Raw genomic sequence first — 23,228 nt, forward strand, 5'->3', positions numbered from 1 at the left:
AAAGCGTATTCGATCCAAGACTTGACTCCAAAGCGCACGATCGAATGATGGGGTGGCCGAGCAAGTGGTGTTGAAGACAAGAGTATCAAGCGGGCAGCCCGATGGGGATCGTCACGCGCTTGATGCCTGAGGCGGCCATCTGCCTGGCCGAAGTACTTTTGTCAACAGAATGGGTCTACGAGCTCTGTTTCACAAATCGAAGTCATCTATACCAGGCGCAATACAAATTGTTGCTTGATGATTACAAGGATACACTCTAAACCCCCTCTAGCCCCTCCAGAAGGCCTGTAGTCGGCCCAGAACAGACCAGATCGAAGCATCCAGGCCTTTCTTACGGATATAGATTGATGCCGCCCCGACCACAACAGCCAGAGCCACCGATCCAATCGACCGCCGATGATTCCACGTAAACTCCAGTGCCTGTTTCCTCCACTCCTCGCGACGGATCTGCCGCGCCTGCTGGTGGAATAGTTGCACAGCTTCGTCGACCGTACAGGTCTGAAATGGATCGCGAGACGTCTTGAGCACACTGCACCGAGGGATCTGCTTCCAGGCACCGAAGGGTAGTGATTCGGGGGGTGGTCCTGGAAGAGCTGTGTGGCCTGTAATATATGGCTGTCCAGATCGAGCGGACAAGGGAGCTTGGAGAGAGTGAAGTGCAGCATTTCCGGCTCTTCGGTGGGTATCTCCAACAGTTCTTTCTTGCGCGAGAGAATAATGGCTGCAAATAGGTAGATGGTGACCACTGGTTCCTTGGCCAGAATAAAATCAAACAACCGGGCTATATCGCTGTATTCCTGGATGTCGTGGGCGTATAGGGTCAAGGTGGCTGCGAGAGCGAAAAAGGGTTGGATGCTGGCTAGGTGTTGCCGTAGCTTCGGATCGGCCGTCTCGATGATTGCAGGTATTAACTGCAGATGCTTTATCGCTGGTGAGAGCGAGGGGAGCATGTAGTCTCTGATGCGAAAGAGGGATATCTGTGCCATGGCCGAGGCGGCCTTTTGCGTGCCGAGGACGAGCAGTAGGACCTGGACGATGTCATGGTAGCCCTGAAAATAACAAAGCATCGGGTAGTTCCTGATGACTTGTCTGATCAGGGCCGATAATTGCTCTTTCTTCGTTGATATCTCATCTTCCGGAGCTGCGTCGGAGTCAGTATACCGAGTTAATCATGCAACTTGAAGAGACAGACTAACCGCTTGGGTAGTAGACAAAGGACCGGTCAACATCAAGCTGGACCTGGTCCTCGTCTACATGCCGGGGCAGTTCATCCAGGGGCTTAAGGTCATCATGTCGTGTATTGTCGCCACATTGTAAAAGGAGAGGCCCTTTTCCCTCGAGATCAGTTCTATCCATCAGTCAAATTCAAACAACTCACAGGCTATTTGCCGCAGTTCATCATGAAGTAGTCCACCTTCCGAGGTCGCATGCACGACGAGGGCATCTAGATTGCGCGAGGTGCACGCGCGGCGGATAGCCAGTGCCTTTTCCGCTCGAAGGCTGGAGAGACGTTCTGCCTCTGAGGGTGGTAATGACCCAGTCGAGTCGCCGCTTGATGCCGTGGAGAGCTTTTCTTCCACACTCGACACTGATGCCCTTGCTGAACTGATTCGGGACTGATCCATCCCTGGGGAATCTTGTCCCAGACACCAGTGCAATTTCAGATCAAGGTGAGTTATAACATTTGCCCAAAGTGGTTGCAGATGATATATTTTCACAGGGATCCTTTGTTGGCGATATGACCCACAACACACTGTTCGGTGGCACGGCACTTCAGACCGGAGGGTGCCTCAGAATTGTATAAAAATCTCCCAGTTTACAAAATGATCGATGATGAAGGTTACCGGCCCGATTGTCGCATATTTGTCGAAGGAAGGTCATCTATGCAGTGGCCCGGTCAAGAAGGCGGCAGGGTACTGCCAGGCTGATTACGTTGGTTTTGGCCCGCTGGGGGAAGCTGATGTGTCCTGTGTTGTGTACTCTTCTTTCGCAACTCCCCTTCCTGCCCTTCCACCTCACCCAGTCTACCCATAATGGCGAACCAGGGCTACGATGTGGTTGTTGACGTGGATGCCGAGGTATGTCAATGACCCTCCAATTAACCCCAAGTCTGTCGCTCACACAACCCGCAGGGCGACCTCGGACATACCGACCTGCAAGAGGACCTTGAATTTCACCCATCCAGTGAGTTACCCTCAACGCCAACAACAAGAGAGCATGACTGACCATGTCTGTGACACGTCCCAGACTTCGAATCCGACCAGCGCAACGCCAAAGCCCAAGCCGACTCCGCCCCGTTCCTAGGCGGGAGCTCATCGCGCGGTGGTGGCCGGGACCGCTCCCCCGGCGGCACGCCGACCAAGCATAGCTGGTGGTCACTGCACTACTACGAGCGGTATTTCGACGTGGACACGAACGAGGTGCTGCGGCGGTGCGTGGCGGCTCTGTACCCGCGCACCAACTTCCTCGATGTACTAGAGGGCAACGCGGACCTATACGGGCCGATCTGGATCGCGACGACGGTCGTGGTGATTCTTTTCCTGACGGGCACGATCTCACAGTGGTTGGCGAATCATGACGACGAGCATTTCGAGTACGACTTTAGGCTCCTCTCGGGCGCGGCGGGCTTGATCTATGGGTATACGGGCGTGGTGCCGATTGCGCTGTGGGCTGCGCTGCGCTGGTTCGGTAGCTCGACGGCTGATCTGATCGAGTGCTGGGCGTTGTATGGGTACTCGAATTTGGTTTGGATTGGAGTCGCACTCGTCAGCTGGAGTCCGCTGACGGCGCTGAACTGGGCGCTTGTTGGTGTTGGCTTTGTGTGGACGGTTTTCTTCCTGCTGCGCAACCTCTACCCGGTTCTCAATGCTACGGATGCCAAGGCTAGCAAGATATTGTTGATCTTGGTGGTCGTGTTGCATGCTGCTCTGGCTGCTGCTATCACGGTGCTTTTCTTTGCGTGAGTGCAATCCTTCTGTCGTGACCTAACAGAGCTTGGCTGACAGTTCTTCCTCTTCTAGACACGGTAGCCCGGCGAAGAAGGGACACAAGGATCACGACAGTAATGATGACGGCGATGACAACAAGCGTCGGTGGATGATGTAGACGGGGAAAGTGGAGATGAGATGCTAGTCGTACTCCTGTGTATCTCCGGCCCGCCTGGCGCAGGCCACTCTTGTTTCCTGTTGATTTGCGCGCGACGAAGTCCATCTCGCGCAAGCATTGTACCTATATCTAGTGGAGAGGAAAGAGAGCACTGAATTCCAACTTGAATTTTTTTTTACAACATTGAAATCATGAATTGCAACTCGATAGGCAAGAGGAGCCAACTAACAACAGGTCGACTGACTGTGGCTGTATTGATTTGTTCCATCATTTTCTAACGCCATGTATAGACCTCTTCCATGTCGCAGTCCAACCACGCTGCTCCACCGCACACCGAACACAACGAAAAGGGGGGCGAGTCGCTTATTTCAGCTTCTTCTTGGGGCGGAGCTGGTTGGTGTGGCCGCACTTCCTCTTACGGCAGTTGGTGGCACGGGGAGGCAGACGGGCCTGTAGAGGAACCGGTTAGTTTGAATCATTTTGGGGGCGTGAAAATATCGATGTCACGTACGTAGCACTTGCGGCAGATGGACTTCTCGCAGTTGTACTTGGAGGCAAGGGCCTTCAGGGAAGGCTCGATGATACCACCACGGAGACGGAGGACCAGGTGGAGAGTGGACTCCTGTAACGAAAAAAAAGGTGTTGTTAGCCACCATTCATATGAACCAATCCCACATCTGAACACTGATGCAGCGGATTTCCATCCCGAAAGCCTTCGAACCGTAACGTCGGATCCGAGGATATCCACCAACTGCTCACATCCTCCACAACACAGGGAATCGTACCTTCTGGATGTTGTAGTCGCTCAGGGTACGGCCATCCTCAAGCTGCTTGCCGGCGAAGATCAGACGCTGCTGGTCCGGGGGAATGCCCTCCTTGTCCTGGATCTTGGCCTTGACGTTGTCGATGGTGTCGCTCGACTCAACGTCGAGGGTAATGGTCTTACCCGTCAGGGTCTTGACGAAACTGCATTCGAGAGAAATTAGATTCTGGGATTCATGCGATCGGGCGGGGGGACGCTTTGCGAGGACGGTCCACGGCTGGGAGGCACGGGGAACGGGGAATGGGGGTTCAGATTGACCTACATCTGCACTGGAAGACGCAGAAAAAGAAAAGGTTAGCTTGAAAGGTCAAGGGGACACTGGAATAGGTATCTGAAGGGCCTGTACGTACTGGTTGCGGGTTTTCGTTGTTGTCGGTCGCAGTGAGATCGAGGCGGAAGAGGCGGCGGCAATGTGAGTGAGCTCGCTTAGGAAACCGTGGTCACGCGATCCACATAGCCCTGGATGTACTAGTCACGTGGATAGGGCTATTATTGCACGTGACATATCTCTGTTCAACTATGGAATGCAAGGAAAACATGGGATATCATTACTATAAATAAAATAACGCTAAATGCTGCAGAAGACGCCGCGATGCCTACTACATCTCCATACCATCACCCATGACCAGATCTGTCATCTGTTCGTCCAGGTCATCCAGCACATCGCCATCCAACGCATCCGGGCCGCTCTCGCGAAAGTCTTCGGGGAGTTTCTGGTCGTCCAAGAACCGTTCAATCCGAGTCTCGGTGTGCGAGACAGCTCGGAGCAGCGTTTGTTCCGAAACAGCTGCGAGCTGGGCCGTCAGTTCGTAAAATGCTTGCTCAGGCCCAGTGAATGTAGACCCTGGCCGACACCGCTGGTACCGAGAGCCCGGACGGGACACTCCCTGCTCTTCGGTTGGGACAACTCGCCTGGGCCGGAGGTCTTGAATCACGGTGTGTAACAGAGTTTCCAAAGCTTCGTCCGGGTCTGTGGTCATAGATGGAGGTGGATCAGTATCCGAATTTGGCTGCGTCGTAGGGAACATTCCGGCAAGAGGGTTGGTCGCTATACGTGATGATCAAATCAGTGTCAAATGCAATTGTTTCATAATAGATCAGCAATCCTTACCTCCTGAAGTGTCCAGCCAGCTGTTTGCATACCAGTCCATGTACTGGTCCATCTGAGCCGGGGTCATATTCAGCACGTCTTTATCAGTGACGTGGATAGCATTGCCCTTCCCGATGTCGCCAGCAGGACGGTCATGGCTGTCGAAGTGTCTGTGTGCCTGCGCCCAGATATTCCAGTCCATGGTCTGAGCAGCAGGCTCATTGCTCGTAGTCGGATACCGCTTTACGTTATCAAATGGGAATAGTAGTTTCGTAGCAATGACGATCAAAGCCATGATCTGGACATCAGGCAGGTGGAGCGGCGTTTTGCGCCCTTGTTTTCGAAAGGGATATTGGTATGTGAAACCCACTATATCTTGCAGTTTCTTGACTGCCTCGTATACCTCGACTAGAACCTCGTGTCAACAGCAGAGGCTTCAACCCGGGAGATCTCTCTTACCTGGAACCGCCAGTCTCTTAATGTGACGATACAGAATGAGAGGAGAGTTTAGTGGAGGGATGACGACTCCGAAGCGACGCTCGTAAAATAACTGCAGCTCGAAGAAGGCTCGCTGGAAGTGGCCAGCTTTCGGGAGTTTCTGTGATGAAAAAGGTCAGCCGATCCCCCGATGTGACACTCAGTAGTGTACATACGCTGACCTCGAGCAGTGATAGGTATTCTGGGGGAAATTTATCCCTCATCTCGCGCGGGATTTCCCTCACGACTCGGATGTAGGGAACGTCTTGCCGGATGACCAGACTGCAACAAATGTCAATCTCTTTATAGCAAGGGGAGATCAAGATGCATACCGATGAAAATCACTGACACAAATCGGAAGTCTCATTACGAGGGCAGCTAGATAACATAGCCCGATGGAATCGATGAGACGAGGCCAGGCTAGGTACTTCCCACGGGGTTTGAAGCCTAGCTCTGGCGACTCGTCCTTTTCGGTTGGCTGCGAACTGAAGAGCTCGGGCTCCGATTCGTCCTCCTCGAGGGATTCATTGATCTTCAATGCGTAGTCCTGCAGCCGGAGAGCCCAGAGGTCGCGAACGACGTTCTAGACAAATGTCTGAGTCTCACATCCCTTCGGGCCGTTCATCCACTTACCTCGAACTGCTCGGGAAAGCCTTGCTCGCGAACCAAGACATGACACTGTTTCCAGAGGATCAACTGGTAGGCCTGCAGGAAAAGCGTATATGCCTGACGACCGCGATATGCTTTTATGGCAGTGTCAGCGCGTCCACCGAGAGGGAGTGGGTGTTCACCGTACTCTTTCTAGACTTCTCGGTCGCGGCGCGTTTCACCCGATGCGTCTTGCCCTGCTTTGCAAAATCCTCTGGATCTTCTTCGACTTGGACGCCCTGCAAGATGATTTAGCCTTGTGCGGTCCGTGCTTATGCTTTGACTCCGTCATGACAGGACGAGAAGGGCGCTATCCTACCACTTGTCGGTGGCCGCGCTTGCAGAACCATAGGCCCTCGTCAAGATAGTAGCGCCGTGTCCGGCATCCTTCTTGGCCGCAGACCCCTCGAGTGACGTATTCCACCATCCCAGGGCAGGCGGGGCATGACTTGTCGGTTTGGGTGGAAGGGAGGATGTTCTTTACGTGAATAACGTTGACGTCCCGGACTTTTTTTTTCTGCAAAAAAGTCACCGCCGCTTCGGGTCCACGACCACCCCAGCATGCTTAGGAAAATACCTTCAGAGTAGTTAACTACAGGTCGTGTCGGAAAAACACTCGGTTCTACTGAATACGTTGATAAAAATAAAAATTAAACCAATCAAAGGTTACGGATTCATTCGTCACACGATCATGAGATGCTGGGACTCAGAACTGATCTTCGGATAACAAGTCATGCTGCCAACCAAAGCAATTCTTCTCGTCGGTCCAGCCTACATCCAGGGCTAGATGGTGGATACAGACAATACCCGGCCATTGAACCATTGAAGATGAATTTTTTTGTGGCACAAGCCATTTGAGCATAACGGTTGACATCACAGGCGATCCAAGGAGCGATCCGCTTATTTGGGAGCCTCCTTGACATCGATGGCGGCCTCCTCACCCATGGCGGTCTGGACAACGACGTCTGGGAAGTGATGGTCAGACACGGCATCCGCCAAAGACGATTGCGGGGGTACTTACTGACGTCCTTCTCCTCCTCACGGAACATGCGGATGATGCGCTCACCGAGATCGCTGTCGGGGACCTTGACGTCGTCCTTGGTGGCACCAGTGTCGTCCATCAGGGACAGGAAGTCATCGTCAGTGATGTCCAGCTAGACAGAAAGGTCAGTGTCTGTGCGATTTCCCCGCTCTCTTAGTGGGGATTACGCACCAGCTGGTACTCCTTGCGGGTGACGTTGGGGACATCCATGTTGTGGGTGGAGGGAGACAGATCCTCCAGCTTCTTGCCGGTGAAGATGTCAATGGCGACCATGTGGACCTTGGCGTGACCGTGCTTGCCCGTCTTGGAGGTGGACATGTCGACGATCTTGCAGGGACGGCCCTTGATCACAACGTGACCGTTCTTGCGCAGAGCCGAGCACTGCATGGGGTAGGTGGTGGACGCACCGGCATCCGCCGAGTCGAAGGTGACATCATGCTGGAAGGAGCGAGTTAGTATGGTCCTTCAGTCAGAAATGGCTGTCCACCCGAGGGCAAGAGGGGGGGAGCCGCATGGGATGCGGGGCTGGGAGAGTCTAGGGCCGATCGAGGCAGAAAGAAATGGAGACGGGGTGGTAGGAAAGAGAGACATACCTCGTCAGCCATGGTGAAAGATTAGTGAGTGTCGAAAGGGAGATAAAAAAAAAAGAAAGCGATCAGTGGTATCCGGGAAGAAGTGGAGGGGAGGAAGAGGAAGGAAGAAAAAAGCGATTTTTGTTGTGGCGGGGCGTCCATGTCGCTACGGCCCGATCGGGTTTAGTGTGCTTCCCGTTCATCGTCTCGGTCCTTGGGGAGTTCGAGACATCACCTCACATGGATCAAGAGAATGTGGCGCGACCGCATCTCCGGCACCTCGACTCCCTCCGGGGCGAATCGCAGCATCTCGCCCTTGCCGCCCCGTCCCTCCCATCTGTCGCCGAGTCCCTACGGCCGTCCCGGGCCCGTGTCGCGCGCCTCGTCCACCACCTCCCTGCTCACCGTGAGCGGATCCACCACCTCCCTTCCGCGACCAGAGACCAAGGAAACCAATGTTCGTCGACCCCGTCCGGCCAATGTGCCAGATCCGCTGGAAGTGTTGAGCGGGATTATTGGGAAAGAAACCCAGACCGAGAAAGATCTCCCCCGACGATCCGCGTATTTGGACCGCCGGCCGGCGCAGCTGGTAGAAACCGTGCATTTTGACGGACGGAGCCTCGAGGAATTCGTGGCCGGAGAGCAGGAACCGGCGCGGGGGAACAAGACTCGAGGCAGTGATGTGAACGCCCAAACAGTTCAGCAGTTCGAGAAGGAACGCGACAAGTTTCAGGATCTCCACACATCCATCACGGGCTGCGATGATGTGTGCAAGTCGGTCGAACTCTACCTGAATGACTTTCAGTCTGAACTGGGCACCGTGTCAGCGGAGATCGAGTCCCTACAGACTCGCTCCACCCAATTGAACGCCATGTTGGACAATAGGCGCAATGTCGAGCGTCTATTGGGTCCGGCCGTGGAGGAGATCAGTATCGCCCCGAAAACCATCCGGACCATTGTCGAGGGTCCTGTGGATGAGAATTGGGTGCGCGCTTTGAATGAAATCGACGCCCGGACGACGAACATCGAAGCCAAGGCGTCCGCTTCCAACGGGTTCAAAGCGGTTGAGGATGTTCGTCCGCTCCTGGAAGATGTGAAGAACAAGGTGCGTTTGCTTCCGCCCCCCGAGTCGTACCTTGGATTAACTGTGATGCAGGCGGTCGAACGAATCAGGGACTACTTGGTGGCGCAGATCCGTGCGATGCGGTCTCCGAACATCAACTCGCAGATCATCCAGCAGCAACGGCTGGTGAAGTTTAAAGATCTGTTCAGCTACCTGACCAAGGCCCACTCAAATCTGGCGGGTGAGATCTCACAAGCATACATCAACACGATGCGCTGGTACTATACCTCCAATTTTACGCGGTATCTGCAGGCACTCGAGAAAATCAAGATCTGGCCTAGTGACCGGAACGAAGTACTTGGAGGCGAGCCGTCCGGACACCGAACAGGTAGGTTCGCCCTGTACATCAGCAATACAAAATGCTCACACGCTCTCCAGGACATACCCACAGCGGCCGAGCTGGCTCTGCCGCACACGACCCATTTTCCTTGGGCAGACGGATTGATATTCTTCGAACCAGTAACCCGCAGGCATTATCCTCATATCTGGCCGAGGAAGACAACCAATTTCACGGCATTGAAGCCCCCTTCCGGAACTTCAATGTCGCTCTCGTGGACAACATCTCTGCCGAATACTCTTTCCTCACTGAGTTCTTCTCTGCTCTGTCATTCCATCAAATATCGCGAATGGCGATGGACATCTTCGAACCAATATTTACCCTTGGCCAGAACCTGACAAAGAAATTGATCGACAACACCACCGACTCACTCGGCGTTCTGATCTGTGTTCGTCTCAACCAGCACTCGGCCTTTGAGCTGCAACGGCGCAAGGTGCCCGTGGCCGACTCCTATGTCAATGGGATTAATATGCGCCTATGGCCCCGGTTCCAGGTCATCATGGACCTCCACAACGAGTCACTGAAGCGAGTCGGATCCAATACTGGACGTAGTGCAGGTGCTGCACTGTCCATCGCGGGCGGGGATGACTTGAAAACGTCCTCGGCACCGCATTTCCTCACTCAACGATTTGGCCAGCTTCTACATGGCATCTTGGTCCTCAGCAGTGATGCTGGAGATGACGAACCCGTGTCCAACAGCCTCGCTCGCTTGACTGCCGAATTCGATGCTCTCCTGGCGAAACTGAGTCGAAACGGCACGGACGCGAAGCGGCGCGAACGATTTTTGTTCAACAATTATTCGTTGATCTTAACCATCATTAGTGTATGTTGCCTGTGATATCTTACCGGGGAATTCTGTGAACTGACTGGCCGACTGCAGGATACCCAAGGCAAATTAGCGACAGAGCGACGACAGGTGAGTTTGTTCTACGATGATTTGTAGTTATTGGCTAACAGACCCTCAAAGCATTTGGATGAGATGCTTCGGAATTGCAGCAAGCGTTAGATATTGGTGCCGAGTGCTTCATGTCCCATACACCGTATATATAGAGAATCCCATTGGAGAATGTACACTCGCTGCTACCTAATGAGACCAGTGCATCTCCATCATACTTCCAAGCTCATCCATCAACCAATCTCTTATAGTTAGATGCGTCCATAATTACGGGGTGTCGCTAGGTGCGGGTCCGATCGGCGCTGTAAGTGAAGTCGGCCTTCACCTCAACTCGTGCTCTCTCCTTCACCCACACACTATGCCGCTACGCCCCTCATTCCTGGCGAGGCTGCCACATCGCCGTTTCTTTTCTACTACACCCTCCTCCAATGCGGATTTTACACATGCAGTGAGGCCCCTTTTCTTCTACCCCTCAGCATAGCCGGAAGAACAAACACCCGCTGATTCAACTCCTCCTTCACCAGGTAATTGGTGCCGGAGTCGTCGGCCTGGCAGCTGCGCGCCAGCTCGCCGCGCGAGAGGGCACCTCGACTATCCTTCTAGAGAGACACGATGCACCGGGGACGGAGACAAGCAGCCGCAATTCCGAGGTATAATGCCCCCAAAGCCGCAAACACCGAAGAGCTCAAGGACTAAGAGGCAAGCTCTGTTCAGGTCATACACGCTGGCCTCTACTACCCCGCCAACTCCCTGAAAACAAAGCTCTGCATCCAAGGCCGAAACATGCTCTACGACCTATGCTCCACCCACGACATCCCCCACCGCAACACGAAGAAATGGATCGTCGCACAGACAGCCGCTCAATGGGACGCGTGCCTGAAAGTCCACAAGCATGCACAGGGACTAGGCGATGCGCCCACGCGGCTGGTTTCACGGGAAGAAGCGCGGCAGCGTGAGCCCGACGTCAAAGCCGATGCAGGGATAGTGGAAAGTGAGACGACGGGCATCGTGGACAGCCATGCACTCATGACATATCTACAGGGTTCGTTCGAGGAGCGCGGCGGCGATGTCGCTTTCAAGACGCGCGTGACGAATATCCAGCCCCTGGCCGGTGGCGGGTATGAAATTACAGCCGTGTCTGATGAGGACGGCTCCGAGACGACAATCACCACCGAGACGTTGATTAACAGTGCCGGACACGGCGCCTGCGCAATCAATAATATGCTTCTCCCGCCAGACCGCCACCGCGTTCCGCACTATGCCAAGGGCACATACTTCTCGTACGCTGCATCACGACCCAAAACCTCCGTTCTCGTTTACCCGGCCACTGTACCAGGCCACGGCGGGCTCGGCACTCATCTCACGCTAGACATGGGCGGACGCATCCGCTTCGGGCCAGACGTTGAGTGGGTGGACGACCCCAATGATCTCAAGCCCTCGCCGGCTCGACTGGAGCAAGCTCTCCCCGAGATCCAGGCCTATCTGCCGGGCGTCGATGTGTCCGCTATCGCGCTGGATTACTGCGGGATACGACCTAAGCTTGGTCGCGGAGCGGGTGTTAACGAGGGGAAGGGATTTCAGGATTTTGTGATTCAGGAAGAGGAGGGTTTTCCTGGGTTTGTGAATTTGTTGGGCATTGAGAGTCCGGGGTTGACGAGTTGTTTGGCAATCGGGCAGATGGTCGATGGCATTTTATACCGGTAAGGAAGACATGTATACCCTTTTGTATATACAGCATTAGAATCGGGGACAGTACATAGAGCACACGACACCATATACATCGGAAAACGATTATAGATGTGAGAAGTTCGGCATGGGTAGAATGCCACCTGCCTAGCTGGGCGATGATAGGCGGCAGGAACCGCGCTTTGACTGAACTGGAAGGAGGGTAGATAAGGACGGACGAGGTATAAAGCGGGGCGATTTACCCGATGCCTAGAAGAGAAGACTGGAACGTCGGATTTTTTCGACAAGAATGACAATTCTCGGAGTAGCTGTTGTGGGCTTAATCGCAGCAGTATTTTGCTCGATTCCCACCGGTACGAAGTCCTTGACAAAAGCAGCGTGGGAAATATCTTCTTACCAACTATCAACTTCTAGCTGCGGAATGTACCTATCCCGATCTCCTCACGGCCACAGCGGAAGAACTTCAGCATGGGCTTGCCGCGGGCTGTTTTACGAGCGTGGATCTGGTTGACGTGAGTGATACACTGACCATCGCAATAGCTCGTTGCTGATGAAGAATACCAGACATACATCAGAAGGACTGCAGAAGTCAATTCAACCGTTCGAGCGGTTGTTGAGCTGAACCCGGAGGCGCAGGAGATTGCTAAGGAACTGGATGAAGAGCGGAGGAAGGGAATCGTCAGAGGGTGCACCTCCCTCTCTCGCCATTTGAGGAACCATTCAGAGTCACTAATCCCCGGCGTTTTAGACCGCTCCATGGTCTCCCGATTCTTATTAAAGGGAACATCGGCACAGACGACGAGCTTCAAACAAATGGTATGTACTCTCCACACTTGATGGATAGCTGTGTACGCTCACCAACTAATATGTGTGCAGCCGGCTCGTATGCCCTAATGGATGCCAAACCCATCTCAGACTCGACCATCGCAGCCAGACTGCGCAAAGCAGGCGTGATCATCCTGGGCAAGACCAACCTCTCCCAGTGGGCCAATTTCCGCTCCACTAACTCGTCCAACGGCTGGAGTGCATGGGGCGGACAGGTTATCGCGGCTCATGTCCCCAACCAGGACCCGAGCGGGTCTTCCAGTGGGAGCGGTGTTGCCTCCGATCTGGGTCTCGCATATGCCTGTTTGGGCACTGAGGTAAGGAAGGTTCTTCTCCATCCAACGAAAATCATGCCTCTTATGTAGCACATCCAGACTTCCGGGAGTATCACCAGCCCTAGTGAAAAGAGCGGTCTTGTAGGCATCAAACCGACCGTCGGACTCACGTCTCGCTACCTGGTTATCCCCATCAGCGAGCGCCAGGATACCGTTGGCCCCATGGCCCGCACCGTTAAAGACGCAGCCCTAGTCCTCAGTGCCATTGCTGGCCAGGACCCGCATGACAACTATACCCTAGCCAGCCCTTACAAGCAGCACGTCCCAGACTACGCCCAGTACTGCAAAGAAGGTGACCTGAAGGGCAAACGCATCGGTATCCCGCGCAACGTGCTCGCATTGAACGACGGCCCCGCGATGGCGCCCTACTACGCCGCATTCGAGGCCAGCATCAAAGTTCTCAAGGAACTCGGGGCCGTCATCGTCGAAGACACCAATTTCACCGCGTATGAGAACTTCCAGAACAGCAGTGTCAGCGAAACTGTCCTGGAAGCGGACTTTATCAGTAACCTAGCAACCTACCTCTCCGAGCTGCAAACAAACCCTCAAGGCGTGCACAGCCTTGCAGATGTGCGTTCCTTCACGCATGGGTTTCCTCTCGAGCAATGGCCGTCCCGGAACACGGCGACATGGGACCACGCCCTTGAAGTGGGCATTAACAACACATCGCCCGACTTCTGGCCGCTGTACGAACAAAACTTGAACTTTGGCGGAGAAGGTGGTGTCTTCGGCGCTATCGAGAGAGGAAACCTCGATGCGGTGATTCTGCCAACCAACTTGGGATACCCCGTTTCAGCTGTGGTCGGTGGACCGGTCGTTACTGTGCCGATGGGTGCATACCCTGCAGGAACGGACTTGCAGCTGTCTCCTCCGTGGAACTTGACCAACGTGGCCCCTGGTGTTCCCATGGGTCTGGCGTTCATGGGGCTGAAGTGGAGTGAACCGACGCTGATTGAGATGGCTTATGCATTTGAGCAGAAGACCCAGGTTCGGGATACTTTACACCATTACATTGTGCCCAAAGCGCAGTTGGAGCATGGTGATGGAAGGGTACACAAACATGAGAAACAGAAACACTCCGTGTGAGAAGAACGGGCTGATAAATGAGAACTTGGAGTCGTTTATTCATTAGATCCATCCCGAGTGCTCATATATCATAACGCAGAAGAATCAACCAGCCTCCCGGCGTACAGAGTAGTATACATTACAAGACAAAGTCTAGCTAGCCCAGCTAGAAGACAAATTGATTCACTCCACATCCATAAGCACATCACTCATGATATGCAAAATATACGAGAACTTCTTCACACTCCACTTCCCCGAATCTTTCAATAGACCTGCATAGTCCAACAGAATCCGACGAGCAGACTGGTACCCGCCTTGAAGAGGCACGCCGCGCAGGTAGATCGTCGCGCCGTTGCGGATGAAATTGACAGCGGGGTCATCTGTCGACGAAAAGTCTTGGCTGCCGCGCGGGTCCATGAAACTTGTGAAGCCCTCGGTGCCAACCTGGTGCCAGTCGATATCATCCATTAATTCAATAGAACCGAGGCTGGCTGGAGAGGATGCGGAGCTAGGGACCATGAAAGTGTACAGGCCCAGCACAAGTGCTGCGGAGAAGACAGCGAAAACGGAGTGGAATGTTGGAGGGTCTGATGCCTTGCGATTTGTCATGGCGCGGTAGATATGTGCGGCGTGGAGACAGGCACGGCGCGCTGCGGGGGTTTGTGACCACTCTGCGATATTGTCGAGAGCTTTGCGCGCAGGGCCGGGCCCGGCCCGGCCAGCGGCGAGATCGAAGATCTGGATATCTGCCGTCAGGGTCATGCACATGTTATGCCACATGACCGAAGCATTTGGGTTCATAGATTCCATATTTTCACCGTAGGTGCTGATGAGTTGGAATTGCAGGGAGGGAAGGCATCGAGCCCGCCCGTCCATGGCGTATGTGTGGCATGGGGCGAAGGGGTAGCTGGCCCGGTTGGAGAGGAGGCGATGGTATGCTTCTGACTGGCGAAGCTGGACCATTGCGAGTATGGTGTGAATGCAGAAGTCGTCGGCGGGTCCGTCGAGGGTCGGGATATTGATATTCTCAGACGGTGCCAGCACCGTCGGCATCAGGATCCGTTTTCCGTTGCGGATGAGCTGCGTCCAGCGCATTGAGGATTGGGCGCTGAATAGGGCTTCGTTGCAGGGGAGGATGACTTTGATGGAGTCGGGGACTATGATCGGACTCGTAGATAGGAAGGAGGAGTACCATGAATCCATGAGGAGGAGCCCGATGACGACTCTATACAGCCTGCATTAGAATGTTCTCTACTTAATTGAACACTATCACTCACCTCTTAGCGGACTCAACTTTACTCCATGCCTTCCATCGCATATCAATATCGGGGACTCCCTCAAACAGGCTCATGTCGAGGATCTGCCCTTCAGTTGCTGCAAATAGCCCATGTCGTTGTGTGATCTGTGATCCATTTTAGAGCCAAAGTTTGAGATCCACATGGAATCCATACTTACCGACATCAGACTCACGTAAAGCATCTGGCATTGCTCCAAGTGTGTTTTTTCCTAATGTGTGAATTAGTATCGAACGTGGACAAATGAACACAGGCCAATCTTACACCAGTCAATGCGGCGAGGCTCAAAAAGAGAAACGCCGTGGCAAAAGTGGACACAGAACCGGATGAACTCTCGATCCCCGTTGAACACTTTGATAACTCGGCAGTCACCTTTTCCAGTGTGCTCTTTGCGTGTTTGTCAGTACAGAAAAAGACGATTTATGGAGATTTGACCCACGGTGAAATTTTTGAGCACATAACTAGAGGTCCCCTTGGTTCCCAGCAGCATCATGCCGATAAGACACATCACGTGAAGCAGTGGAACATGCGTCTTCTGCGCTGAGAAGGTCGGGAGATGTACAAATGGCACGAGAGGGTGGAAAGTGCGAAAATAAAGGTCAAGAGCCATATCCAAGATCTCGGCGGGAGGAAAGGCGGGTAGGCCATTGACAGTCACATTGAGTGCGGCAGGAGAAAGACCATTGCGTTTGGGAGATTGCATATCGGGCTGAGTGAACACTGGCTGTCCAAACACCGCTTGAAGACGGCGTCTGCAGTCCTCATCAACTCCACATCGCGATCCCTGGAGTAGACTTGACTCGCTGGGAACATGCAACGAATTTACCGTGAACACGTTATCCGCCAGGCTGTAGACCATATCATGCCATAGGGTGTTCATGAGTCGACCGGTGTGATTGAGTGGCGTCAGCCAGCATCGCTGGACTTTGGAGAATCTTTCATTTGGAATATTGTCTCCGCCAGACTTGCCACTATCGTTCGAATGTCGGTTCTGTCGGTCCGGCGAAACAACCGCATTGTCCCCCATCAAGGGGAAATGACTCTCCCGCATCAAATCAAGCGAACTATTATTCGATCCCGAGTCAGTCCGGGGCTCAAGCCACAGCTGCAACATGTCGTTCGGCACTGAGTCGAATGTCATGCCGGGTCTGTGGGAAGTTTGGTCAGCGGGCGTCACTTCGTTCCACCCGAAATACGGCTGCTGTTCATCAATCATCATATGGTGAATCTCCGGCTCTGTTCGAGCATGTTGGGCTGAGATATCTGCCAGGAAATCCAGAGAGGACGGTGGGAGCCCGGGTGCGGAGAGGGCCGGTGTCGCTGGGAAATTTGGTATTTGATGTGCCTCTGTACCAAAACTGGGCAACGTATGAACACCATTTTCGGGTCCGGCAACCATCGGCGTGGCCGCCATCACAGAAGACCGGTGATCTTGAGCTTGGCCAGCTGCAGCGGCGTCTTCAATCTTAGCGCCGGCGGCCGTACGACTATGCGGATTATTGTGGCCTTTGGCATGTCGACTCAAAACATCACTAGAGCCCAGACCGTCAGATATCATGAAACCAGCGCATCGTAATTTGGGTCATTACCTGCGAGAAAACCGTTTATGGCAGACATTGCATTCATAGGGCCGTTCCTTCGTATCTATATCGAGCGTCAGAATCAGATTTATTATCAAAAGACCTCTGGACTGACGTGACCGCTCGTGGCGCTTGAAATGCTCTGTTTTCTTGAACCGGCGATCACATATGTTGCACTTGCGCAGGACCATGACGGAGCTCGCGGATCAGCGAGAGATGAAGCGGTGACTACAGCGCATGGCATATGCTCAGAGGACTAGCTCGGGAAATGATTTCTGAAGCTAATGCCGATTGAACAAAGCTGCTAACACAGGGAGAACTTGAGGAAAGAAAGAGCATCGTCTGTGGAGAGGGGAAGCTAGTCTGTGTTAGTAAGCGGGTAAAGTATTGGTATGGTATATACGTGCTAATTTCAACACTATTCCCGCCAGCGGCATTGTTTTGTTACCGTCTTCAATAATACCAAACCACTGGGTTCAAGCCGGAGATCAAGAATAGGCGAACGGTGGAAGTGGCTCATTTGTGCCTGAAAATTAACAGTGGCAGAGATGTATAGCGTGATGGTGGTACAATGAGATTTCGGGGAAAGGCTCCATGGGGCGGTGCATTTACTCCGAATAGCACGACTTGAGGAGATGGAAAATGACGGTATAGTCTAAGAATGGGCATTTTTGGTCTAGCGGTTATTTTGCCCCAGATCTGAGCGGCGCGACTAAATCACCTGGGTTATTGAGTTGAGGCTAAATTACTTGGTATACAAGCCACCGGACTTCCCCCACGGGGGAAAAGGCCAGAACGTGAACAATCGTCAGGCCCTAAAACCTGCCAGGCCCCCGCAAAGCCCATGAACAACAACGATGCAAGCAACGCAATCAGGAAAGTTGGGAAACAACCTCGAGACGGTGCTCATCACAAGTAGCACTAACTACCCGGCCTCTCATTGGCTCCCCACCCATCCCCCGGCAGTTGGAGGTGAGCTTCAATACCCGAGGGTCTACTTACTGGCCCAGCTGCACCACCAGTGCAGCCAGGCGGTCGTCGTCATAGTACGTTTCCAGGCGCTACTTGCGTGCCTCCTTGTCCGCCTTAACCTGTTTCAGGGTCTCCTGGAAATGCGGATACGACGAGAATTTGTCCTGAAATCAATCAGCCCTATACTGCGTATACAAATTTCCAACATGGACTTACCGGCAGCGCATTCCACGCCCTGGGATCAGTTCCGTGATCTTAGAATGTGCCGCAGCCACTCCGGCCATACTCAGTAAACAGGGAAGACCGACTGCTCTCGATCATGATAGTAGTTTGATCTTCACAACATCTAAAATCAGCACATACTTCATACATGGATGGAGACTTGCATCATGCGACCCAGCCCACTTCCATACAGGCTGGCCAGGACTCTGTCGCCGAGCTGCGGTGGAAGTATGGCAGGCGGAACGTGTTGGACGCAGCATCCCATCGAGGTCCAAACCATAGAAAATCAACCAGCGGTATGGCGGGGTTTCGCGAGGGAGCTGTGAGCACCCAGTTCACCGATGGGTCAGTGTGGTCGACGGAGGTAGCATTCTGCGATGCCAACTTGGTCAGGTCGCACTGATGAAGTTCAGATTAGCAATATTTAACAATATAGCTGCCCGGATTTCACTCATACCTTTTAGTGAGCGGCGTTGCCATGCCTTGCTACAAGCTCAAACAGGCTGCGGTCTTGCTCAATGGCATGGTACTGTCCATTATTCTTCTTGACAATCGATAAATCTTCATGAAGAATCTCATCGATGAAGGCGACCGTCTATCCGGGTGCAGTTTTCAAAGCATTCCCTTATGCGATCATATTCTGTGAGTGGTATCGCATCTCGTTCCCGGCGTCGAGGCTTAAAAACTTCTGATTGGCCTATTCCACTGGTTTGCACTCAGGATTCCACCTATTCAACCTTCAGGTTGCCCTACATATGGTGTAACTTGACATGGGAGTACTGTAGTGGTCACGTTCGGGGTTATCATTCCTCTGTAACTATTACAGATACAATTAAACGAGTTCGATATTAGAGTTCGAGAACTCATCGAAAGGTGTAAGTAGTGACTCTAGTCCCCCGAAGCACTGTATCGGCCAAAGGGCGCCATGGTCGATGAAGAATCACCGCCGAATGACCGGTTGCTGCTTCATCGGCTGAGGGTGGTCAACGATATAAGAAGTGGCATAGAGCGCTAGCGGTAGCCATCACATTAATATAAGCTGTGTGTCCACCGAGTAGAACACAACAGAGTGACTAGAAAACTGTGGGGAGTGGAGTATAAAGGGAACCCGGTGGAGTATATGAAAAGAAAAGAGAAAGTCTCAATTATTAAGGATGTCTTCTTAACCCTAGTCCGTATTTGGAAGGCGGGAACAAGCGTACGGGAACACTGAGTCACCTCTAGCCTTGCGCTGGCATCCGTCCTTCCACATCTACCACACGCTGCCATTAAAAAAAATATGGCACAGTCAGCATTATCAGATATTCTCAAGGCAGCATCCTTGGACTTGGCTCCCTACGAGGACCTGTACAAGTATTTCCATGCGCATCCCGAACTTTCTCGGCAAGAGAAATCTACATCGGAAAAGCTCGCGGCGCACCTAGCCCAGCTGGAAGTTTTTGAACTCCACACCAACATTGGAGGTTATGGCCTTGCTGGTGTGTTTCGAAATGGCGAGGGCAAGACTGTGCTCCTGCGAGCGGATATGGACGCACTTCCAGTGAAAGAGCTGACCGGGCTCCCCTATGCAAGCTCCGTCACCATGCGCGATGCCGATGGGAATGAAAAGCCAGTGATGCATGCTTGTGGCCACGACATGCACATAACATGTCTTTTAGCAGCGGCAGAGACGCTTGTAAAGATGCGGAATGCCTGGAGCGGGACTTTGATCGTGCTTTTCCAACCAGACGAAGAGCGAGGCGGAGGTGCGCAAGCGATGGTTGACGATGGACTTTACTCCAAGATCCCAGCTCCCGATTATGTCCTTGGTCAGCACGTTATGAGAATGCGGGCAGGGAGCGTTGGCTCGCGCCCTGGAGCCATCATGGCTGCTGCCGACAGCATGAAGATCACTGTCTTTGGGCGTGGTGGTCATGGATCTCAGCCTCATCAGACCGTGGATCCAGTGCTTCTTGCTGCACATATCGTTGTTCGACTACAAAGCATCGTAAGCAGAGAGATCAATCCAAGCGATCTCGCCGTCTTGACTGTGGGAAGTCTCCAGGCAGGGCAGACAGAAAACATCATTACCGACAGGGCCGAGATCGGTGTTGACTTTCGGTCTGTCAAATTGGAGATTCGCGAACAAATCATCTCTGCGATCAAGCGAATTGTCGAGGCCGAGTGCGCGGCGAGTGGCTCGCCCAAGCCGCCAGTGTTTACTCCGACAAGACGCTTCCCACCTACCCTGAACGACAAAGATACTGCATCTCAAGTTGCCGCAGCGTTCGCGACTCACTTTGAGGACTTCGATGATGATATACCACGAACCAATGTTAGCGAAGATTTCTCTACGTTGGCAACCTGCCGGGGGCTTCCTAGCTGTTTCTGGCTCCTTGGAGGCATTGATCCTGACCTTTGGGATAAGGCACAGGCAGATTCTCGCACGGAAGAGATACCAGGGAATCACTCGGCACTTTTCGCGCCCGTCATTCAGCCAACTATGAGAGTTGGAGTGGATGCGTTGTGTCTTGCTGCTTTGACTTTCTTGAACAAATGATTGCCCGAGTCGTGAAATGATAAACACAAAAGTGCTGGATTAGGAATTTTCAGAGACTTCTCGAAGGGAATATTCAGATCGATCACACAAGAACGCATCATAGCCGTAGAATAGTGTACTTTTGCTTTGTATCCTCGGTTACTTTCGACGGCTACATTTAGAAATCGTGACAATTTTGCGCCTTGACATTGCCATATCTTACAGCTGCCATCTTTAGAGATAATAGACTGGACTTAACACACAATGAATCTTCTATTATTCACCATCGTTCTTTCATCCTCCCGCATCCTGCCGCATCCTGGATGATGGCCCCACGATCATTCCGTGGAGCAGCGGCCCCACCCACCAGAGTTCCGGACGGGCGAGGCAGATGGAGAAGATACCCCAAAACAATTGGGGCCATGGCTGCATCAAAGTGCCAAGATATCGGTCGCACCAAGAAGAAGAGGCCAGACGTGATAAATTCTCATCTCGCTATCGTGGCCACTGCTGCAAGCCCCGAACACTATCCTGGCACAACAGAGATATGGACTTGTCCGAACACTGGCTTCAGGTCTACGGAATATAGACTGGAAAAAACTTGAGTTGTTTTGCATGCAACAAGTTCTGTTGTTCTCCAAGATTTTTCAGTAGAGAGGGATTGTACATCAGTATCCAACACTCAAATGAGCAGCAATTTATGCTGACAAAATATTGTCCCGACTTTTTTCTCCCAGTGACAATGTCCAAGAAGGAATTGAAGCGCAATTTATGCTGATGAAGGCTGTTATTGAGTGTACTGTACTGTTCTTATACCTACTATGGTTCATTGCGATTTAAATTCCTACGTTTTGGTATAATACTGTGTCATGTCGTGGCGAAGCACATCCAGTCCCTGCCGAAGAATCAGCATTAGGAAGTTACCCGCGGTGCAAAAAAGAAAAAAAAATAACATACCAAAGCGAGCTCTTTGGCAAGTTCACTATCAGTCTCTGACTTTATACAGAGTTGGAAGAACTCATCGCTCTCCCGCGCCTTGTCCGGATCCTGATCATGCAGCCGCCGGAAGTTCTCTCGGGACATTGGGTCAATCGTCTCGGCCCAAATGCGCTTGCGTACCTCGCTGTATTTATCCAGGATTGCGTCGTCGGCAAGGTCCTTATGGATTCCCATCAGCGCATCGAAGAGATTTCCCACGTCCGCGATGCCACCTGTCAATCCCAAACCGCCACTAACACTCATTAACTCCAGGTGACTTGTACTGTAGAACGGAGACACTTACAATGGGTTACAAAGATGGGCCGCATCTGCCGCGAGCAGAACTCTACCGACGCGGAAACTGGGCGCGCATCGTTGCTGCATCTTGTAGGGACTCGTATTCGTGATGCGATATTCCCCCGGCTTCGGATTGCCTGGCAGGATTTCTTCGTATCTCTGTGGTTGGCGAGCAAGATATTCTTCGCGACTAAGGCCTGGGGTATCTCCATATGACACGCGGTAGAGTCCATCAGTTGTGATGCGAGCCGCCATATACCAATTCTTTGGGTGGATGATAAAATTGCTGTCCCAGTATCCGTAGCGGTCAAAATCATAATACACCTGATAGTACAGATAAGTATAAAACCCAAAAGCACTTTAATGCCATTGGTCTCACATTTGTAGCAATAATCTGCGCATTCAGCGTCTCTCCTGGATACTCAGGCCCGAACAGCTCCTGTCGCACGGTGCTGCTGGCACCATCACAACCTATGACATAGTCCGCCTCAGATCTCTTTAAACCAGACGGGGTCTCAATCTCGACCCATGCCTTTTCCTGATCCTGGCCAATTCGAACAACTTTGTGAGACCACTTTACCTCCGCCGTTGGTTGGCGCTGGATGTGTTCGTAGAGAAGCTTTCCTAGTCGGTCGAGAGGAAGAACAACCATTTTGTACGGATAGTCTGGAGACAGCGCTGCATGATTCAGGCCGGCGACGAAAGTTGTATCGAGTTTTCTCCATGCAAAGCTCTGGGGCAGGAATCCGCGTGCCTTGACATCTTCTAGAACGCCGGCTCGCGCCAGCTCGTATGCGGCAGGGGATGCATAGTGAGCTGCGCGAGGCTGTTTGTCCAGTTCAGCACCGGCATCAAGCAGCTCGACTTGGATTCCTTGTTTGGAGAGTAGGAGACCTAGGATGAGACCCGAAGGTCCCGCTCCCACAATGATAACCTGCTGTCCATGTTAGACAGTTGATGGTTATCGTTTTATTGGGTCCGTACCTTCTGAATTCCCATTGTGTAAGTTCGGAGCCCAAGTATCCTGGAGTTAAAGAGTCATACATGTAAACAAATTTGTCCAGGGGCATACCTGTTATTTACTTCCTCAAAAGACTACGACCTCCACTGCGGGGGTCCCACGCTTTCGTCCCGAGGTCAATTCGCACTGACACAATTTGGTATCTGATCACCATTGTCCAGTGGGGCTGATTTTCTGCAAGGCTCTCACAGTTATTCACAGTCCAATATTGCTATAGCTTGAGTATGGTATGACGTAGCTCGATCAATATGCAAATGAACAAAAAGATTAGCTCAGATCGCTTTACCCAGCTTTAGGCGCTTCTGCCCACGTGGTTGTACTG

At 52.7% G+C, this 23,228-nt stretch overlaps 12 protein-coding genes across 12 annotated transcripts; 7 read left to right on the top strand and 5 right to left on the bottom strand.

The window, feature by feature from the left end:
• Positions 1-267: 267 nt before the first annotated feature.
• On the bottom strand, positions 268-1,625 carry N7510_010844 (TBC domain-containing protein; the record flags this gene model as incomplete). Its single annotated transcript, XM_056982769.1, has 4 exons — positions 268-593; positions 635-1,141; positions 1,197-1,328; positions 1,379-1,625. The coding sequence occupies 4 exons, from the start codon at positions 1,623-1,625 to the stop codon at positions 268-270; spliced, it is 1,212 nt and encodes a 403-aa protein (XP_056828263.1).
• A 408-nt stretch (positions 1,626-2,033) lies between these two features.
• On the top strand, positions 2,034-3,105 carry N7510_010845 (Yip1 family protein; the record flags this gene model as incomplete). The annotated part of the gene is made up of 4 exons (XM_056982770.1): positions 2,034-2,078; positions 2,133-2,184; positions 2,248-2,959; positions 3,021-3,105. The coding sequence occupies 4 exons, from the start codon at positions 2,034-2,036 to the stop codon at positions 3,103-3,105; spliced, it is 894 nt and encodes a 297-aa protein (XP_056828264.1).
• A 1,422-nt stretch (positions 3,106-4,527) lies between these two features.
• On the bottom strand, positions 4,528-6,570 carry N7510_010846 (TFIIB-type zinc finger domain-containing protein; the record flags this gene model as incomplete). The annotated part of the gene is made up of 8 exons (XM_056982771.1): positions 4,528-4,976; positions 5,040-5,426; positions 5,478-5,616; positions 5,672-5,777; positions 5,828-6,078; positions 6,129-6,238; positions 6,292-6,382; positions 6,463-6,570. 8 exons carry the CDS (start codon positions 6,568-6,570, stop codon positions 4,528-4,530), a joined length of 1,641 nt encoding a protein of 546 aa, XP_056828265.1.
• A 473-nt stretch (positions 6,571-7,043) lies between these two features.
• Positions 7,044-7,790, bottom strand: N7510_010847 (Eukaryotic translation initiation factor eIF-5A; the record flags this gene model as incomplete). Its single annotated transcript, XM_056982772.1, has 4 exons — positions 7,044-7,108; positions 7,165-7,297; positions 7,357-7,623; positions 7,779-7,790. 4 exons carry the CDS (start codon positions 7,788-7,790, stop codon positions 7,044-7,046), a joined length of 477 nt encoding a protein of 158 aa, XP_056828266.1.
• A 220-nt stretch (positions 7,791-8,010) lies between these two features.
• N7510_010848 (putative GARP complex subunit (Sac2)) lies at positions 8,011-10,055 on the top strand (the record flags this gene model as incomplete). Its single annotated transcript, XM_056982773.1, has 2 exons — positions 8,011-9,208; positions 9,259-10,055. The coding sequence occupies 2 exons, from the start codon at positions 8,011-8,013 to the stop codon at positions 10,053-10,055; spliced, it is 1,995 nt and encodes a 664-aa protein (XP_056828267.1).
• Positions 10,056-10,470: 415 nt separating this feature from the next.
• Positions 10,471-11,816, top strand: N7510_010849 (NAD(P)/FAD-dependent oxidoreductase; the record flags this gene model as incomplete). Its single annotated transcript, XM_056982774.1, has 3 exons — positions 10,471-10,560; positions 10,637-10,762; positions 10,812-11,816. 3 exons carry the CDS (start codon positions 10,471-10,473, stop codon positions 11,814-11,816), a joined length of 1,221 nt encoding a protein of 406 aa, XP_056828268.1.
• Positions 11,817-12,691: 875 nt separating this feature from the next.
• Positions 12,692-14,044, top strand: N7510_010850 (putative amidase; the record flags this gene model as incomplete). Its single annotated transcript, XM_056982775.1, has 2 exons — positions 12,692-12,940; positions 13,031-14,044. 2 exons carry the CDS (start codon positions 12,692-12,694, stop codon positions 14,042-14,044), a joined length of 1,263 nt encoding a protein of 420 aa, XP_056828269.1.
• A 162-nt stretch (positions 14,045-14,206) lies between these two features.
• On the bottom strand, positions 14,207-17,089 carry N7510_010851 (transcriptional regulator family: C2H2 zinc finger and Fungal Specific TF; the record flags this gene model as incomplete). Its single annotated transcript, XM_056982776.1, has 7 exons — positions 14,207-15,248; positions 15,301-15,425; positions 15,479-15,529; positions 15,583-15,705; positions 15,758-16,850; positions 16,908-16,962; positions 17,014-17,089. The coding sequence occupies 7 exons, from the start codon at positions 17,087-17,089 to the stop codon at positions 14,207-14,209; spliced, it is 2,565 nt and encodes an 854-aa protein (XP_056828270.1).
• A 666-nt stretch (positions 17,090-17,755) lies between these two features.
• On the top strand, positions 17,756-18,163 carry N7510_010852 (uncharacterized protein; the record flags this gene model as incomplete). Its single annotated transcript, XM_056982777.1, has 1 exon — positions 17,756-18,163. One exon carries the CDS (start codon positions 17,756-17,758, stop codon positions 18,161-18,163), a length of 408 nt encoding a protein of 135 aa, XP_056828271.1.
• A 77-nt stretch (positions 18,164-18,240) lies between these two features.
• On the top strand, positions 18,241-18,495 carry N7510_010853 (uncharacterized protein; the record flags this gene model as incomplete). The annotated part of the gene is made up of 1 exon (XM_056982778.1): positions 18,241-18,495. The coding sequence occupies one exon, from the start codon at positions 18,241-18,243 to the stop codon at positions 18,493-18,495; it is 255 nt and encodes an 84-aa protein (XP_056828272.1).
• Positions 18,496-19,371: 876 nt separating this feature from the next.
• Positions 19,372-20,631, top strand: N7510_010854 (M20 family metallopeptidase; the record flags this gene model as incomplete). Its single annotated transcript, XM_056982779.1, has 1 exon — positions 19,372-20,631. The coding sequence occupies one exon, from the start codon at positions 19,372-19,374 to the stop codon at positions 20,629-20,631; it is 1,260 nt and encodes a 419-aa protein (XP_056828273.1).
• Positions 20,632-21,454: 823 nt separating this feature from the next.
• Positions 21,455-22,884, bottom strand: N7510_010855 (FAD-dependent oxidoreductase; the record flags this gene model as incomplete). The annotated part of the gene is made up of 5 exons (XM_056982780.1): positions 21,455-21,505; positions 21,568-21,841; positions 21,893-22,209; positions 22,265-22,822; positions 22,870-22,884. The coding sequence occupies 5 exons, from the start codon at positions 22,882-22,884 to the stop codon at positions 21,455-21,457; spliced, it is 1,215 nt and encodes a 404-aa protein (XP_056828274.1).
• Positions 22,885-23,228: the final 344 nt, after the last annotated feature.

This window comes from Penicillium lagena (genome assembly GCF_028827675.1).
Source record: "Penicillium lagena strain IBT 129212 chromosome Unknown utg000008l_segment0_segment0, whole genome shotgun sequence".
Classification (NCBI taxonomy): Eukaryota; Fungi; Ascomycota; class Eurotiomycetes; order Eurotiales; family Aspergillaceae; genus Penicillium; species Penicillium lagena.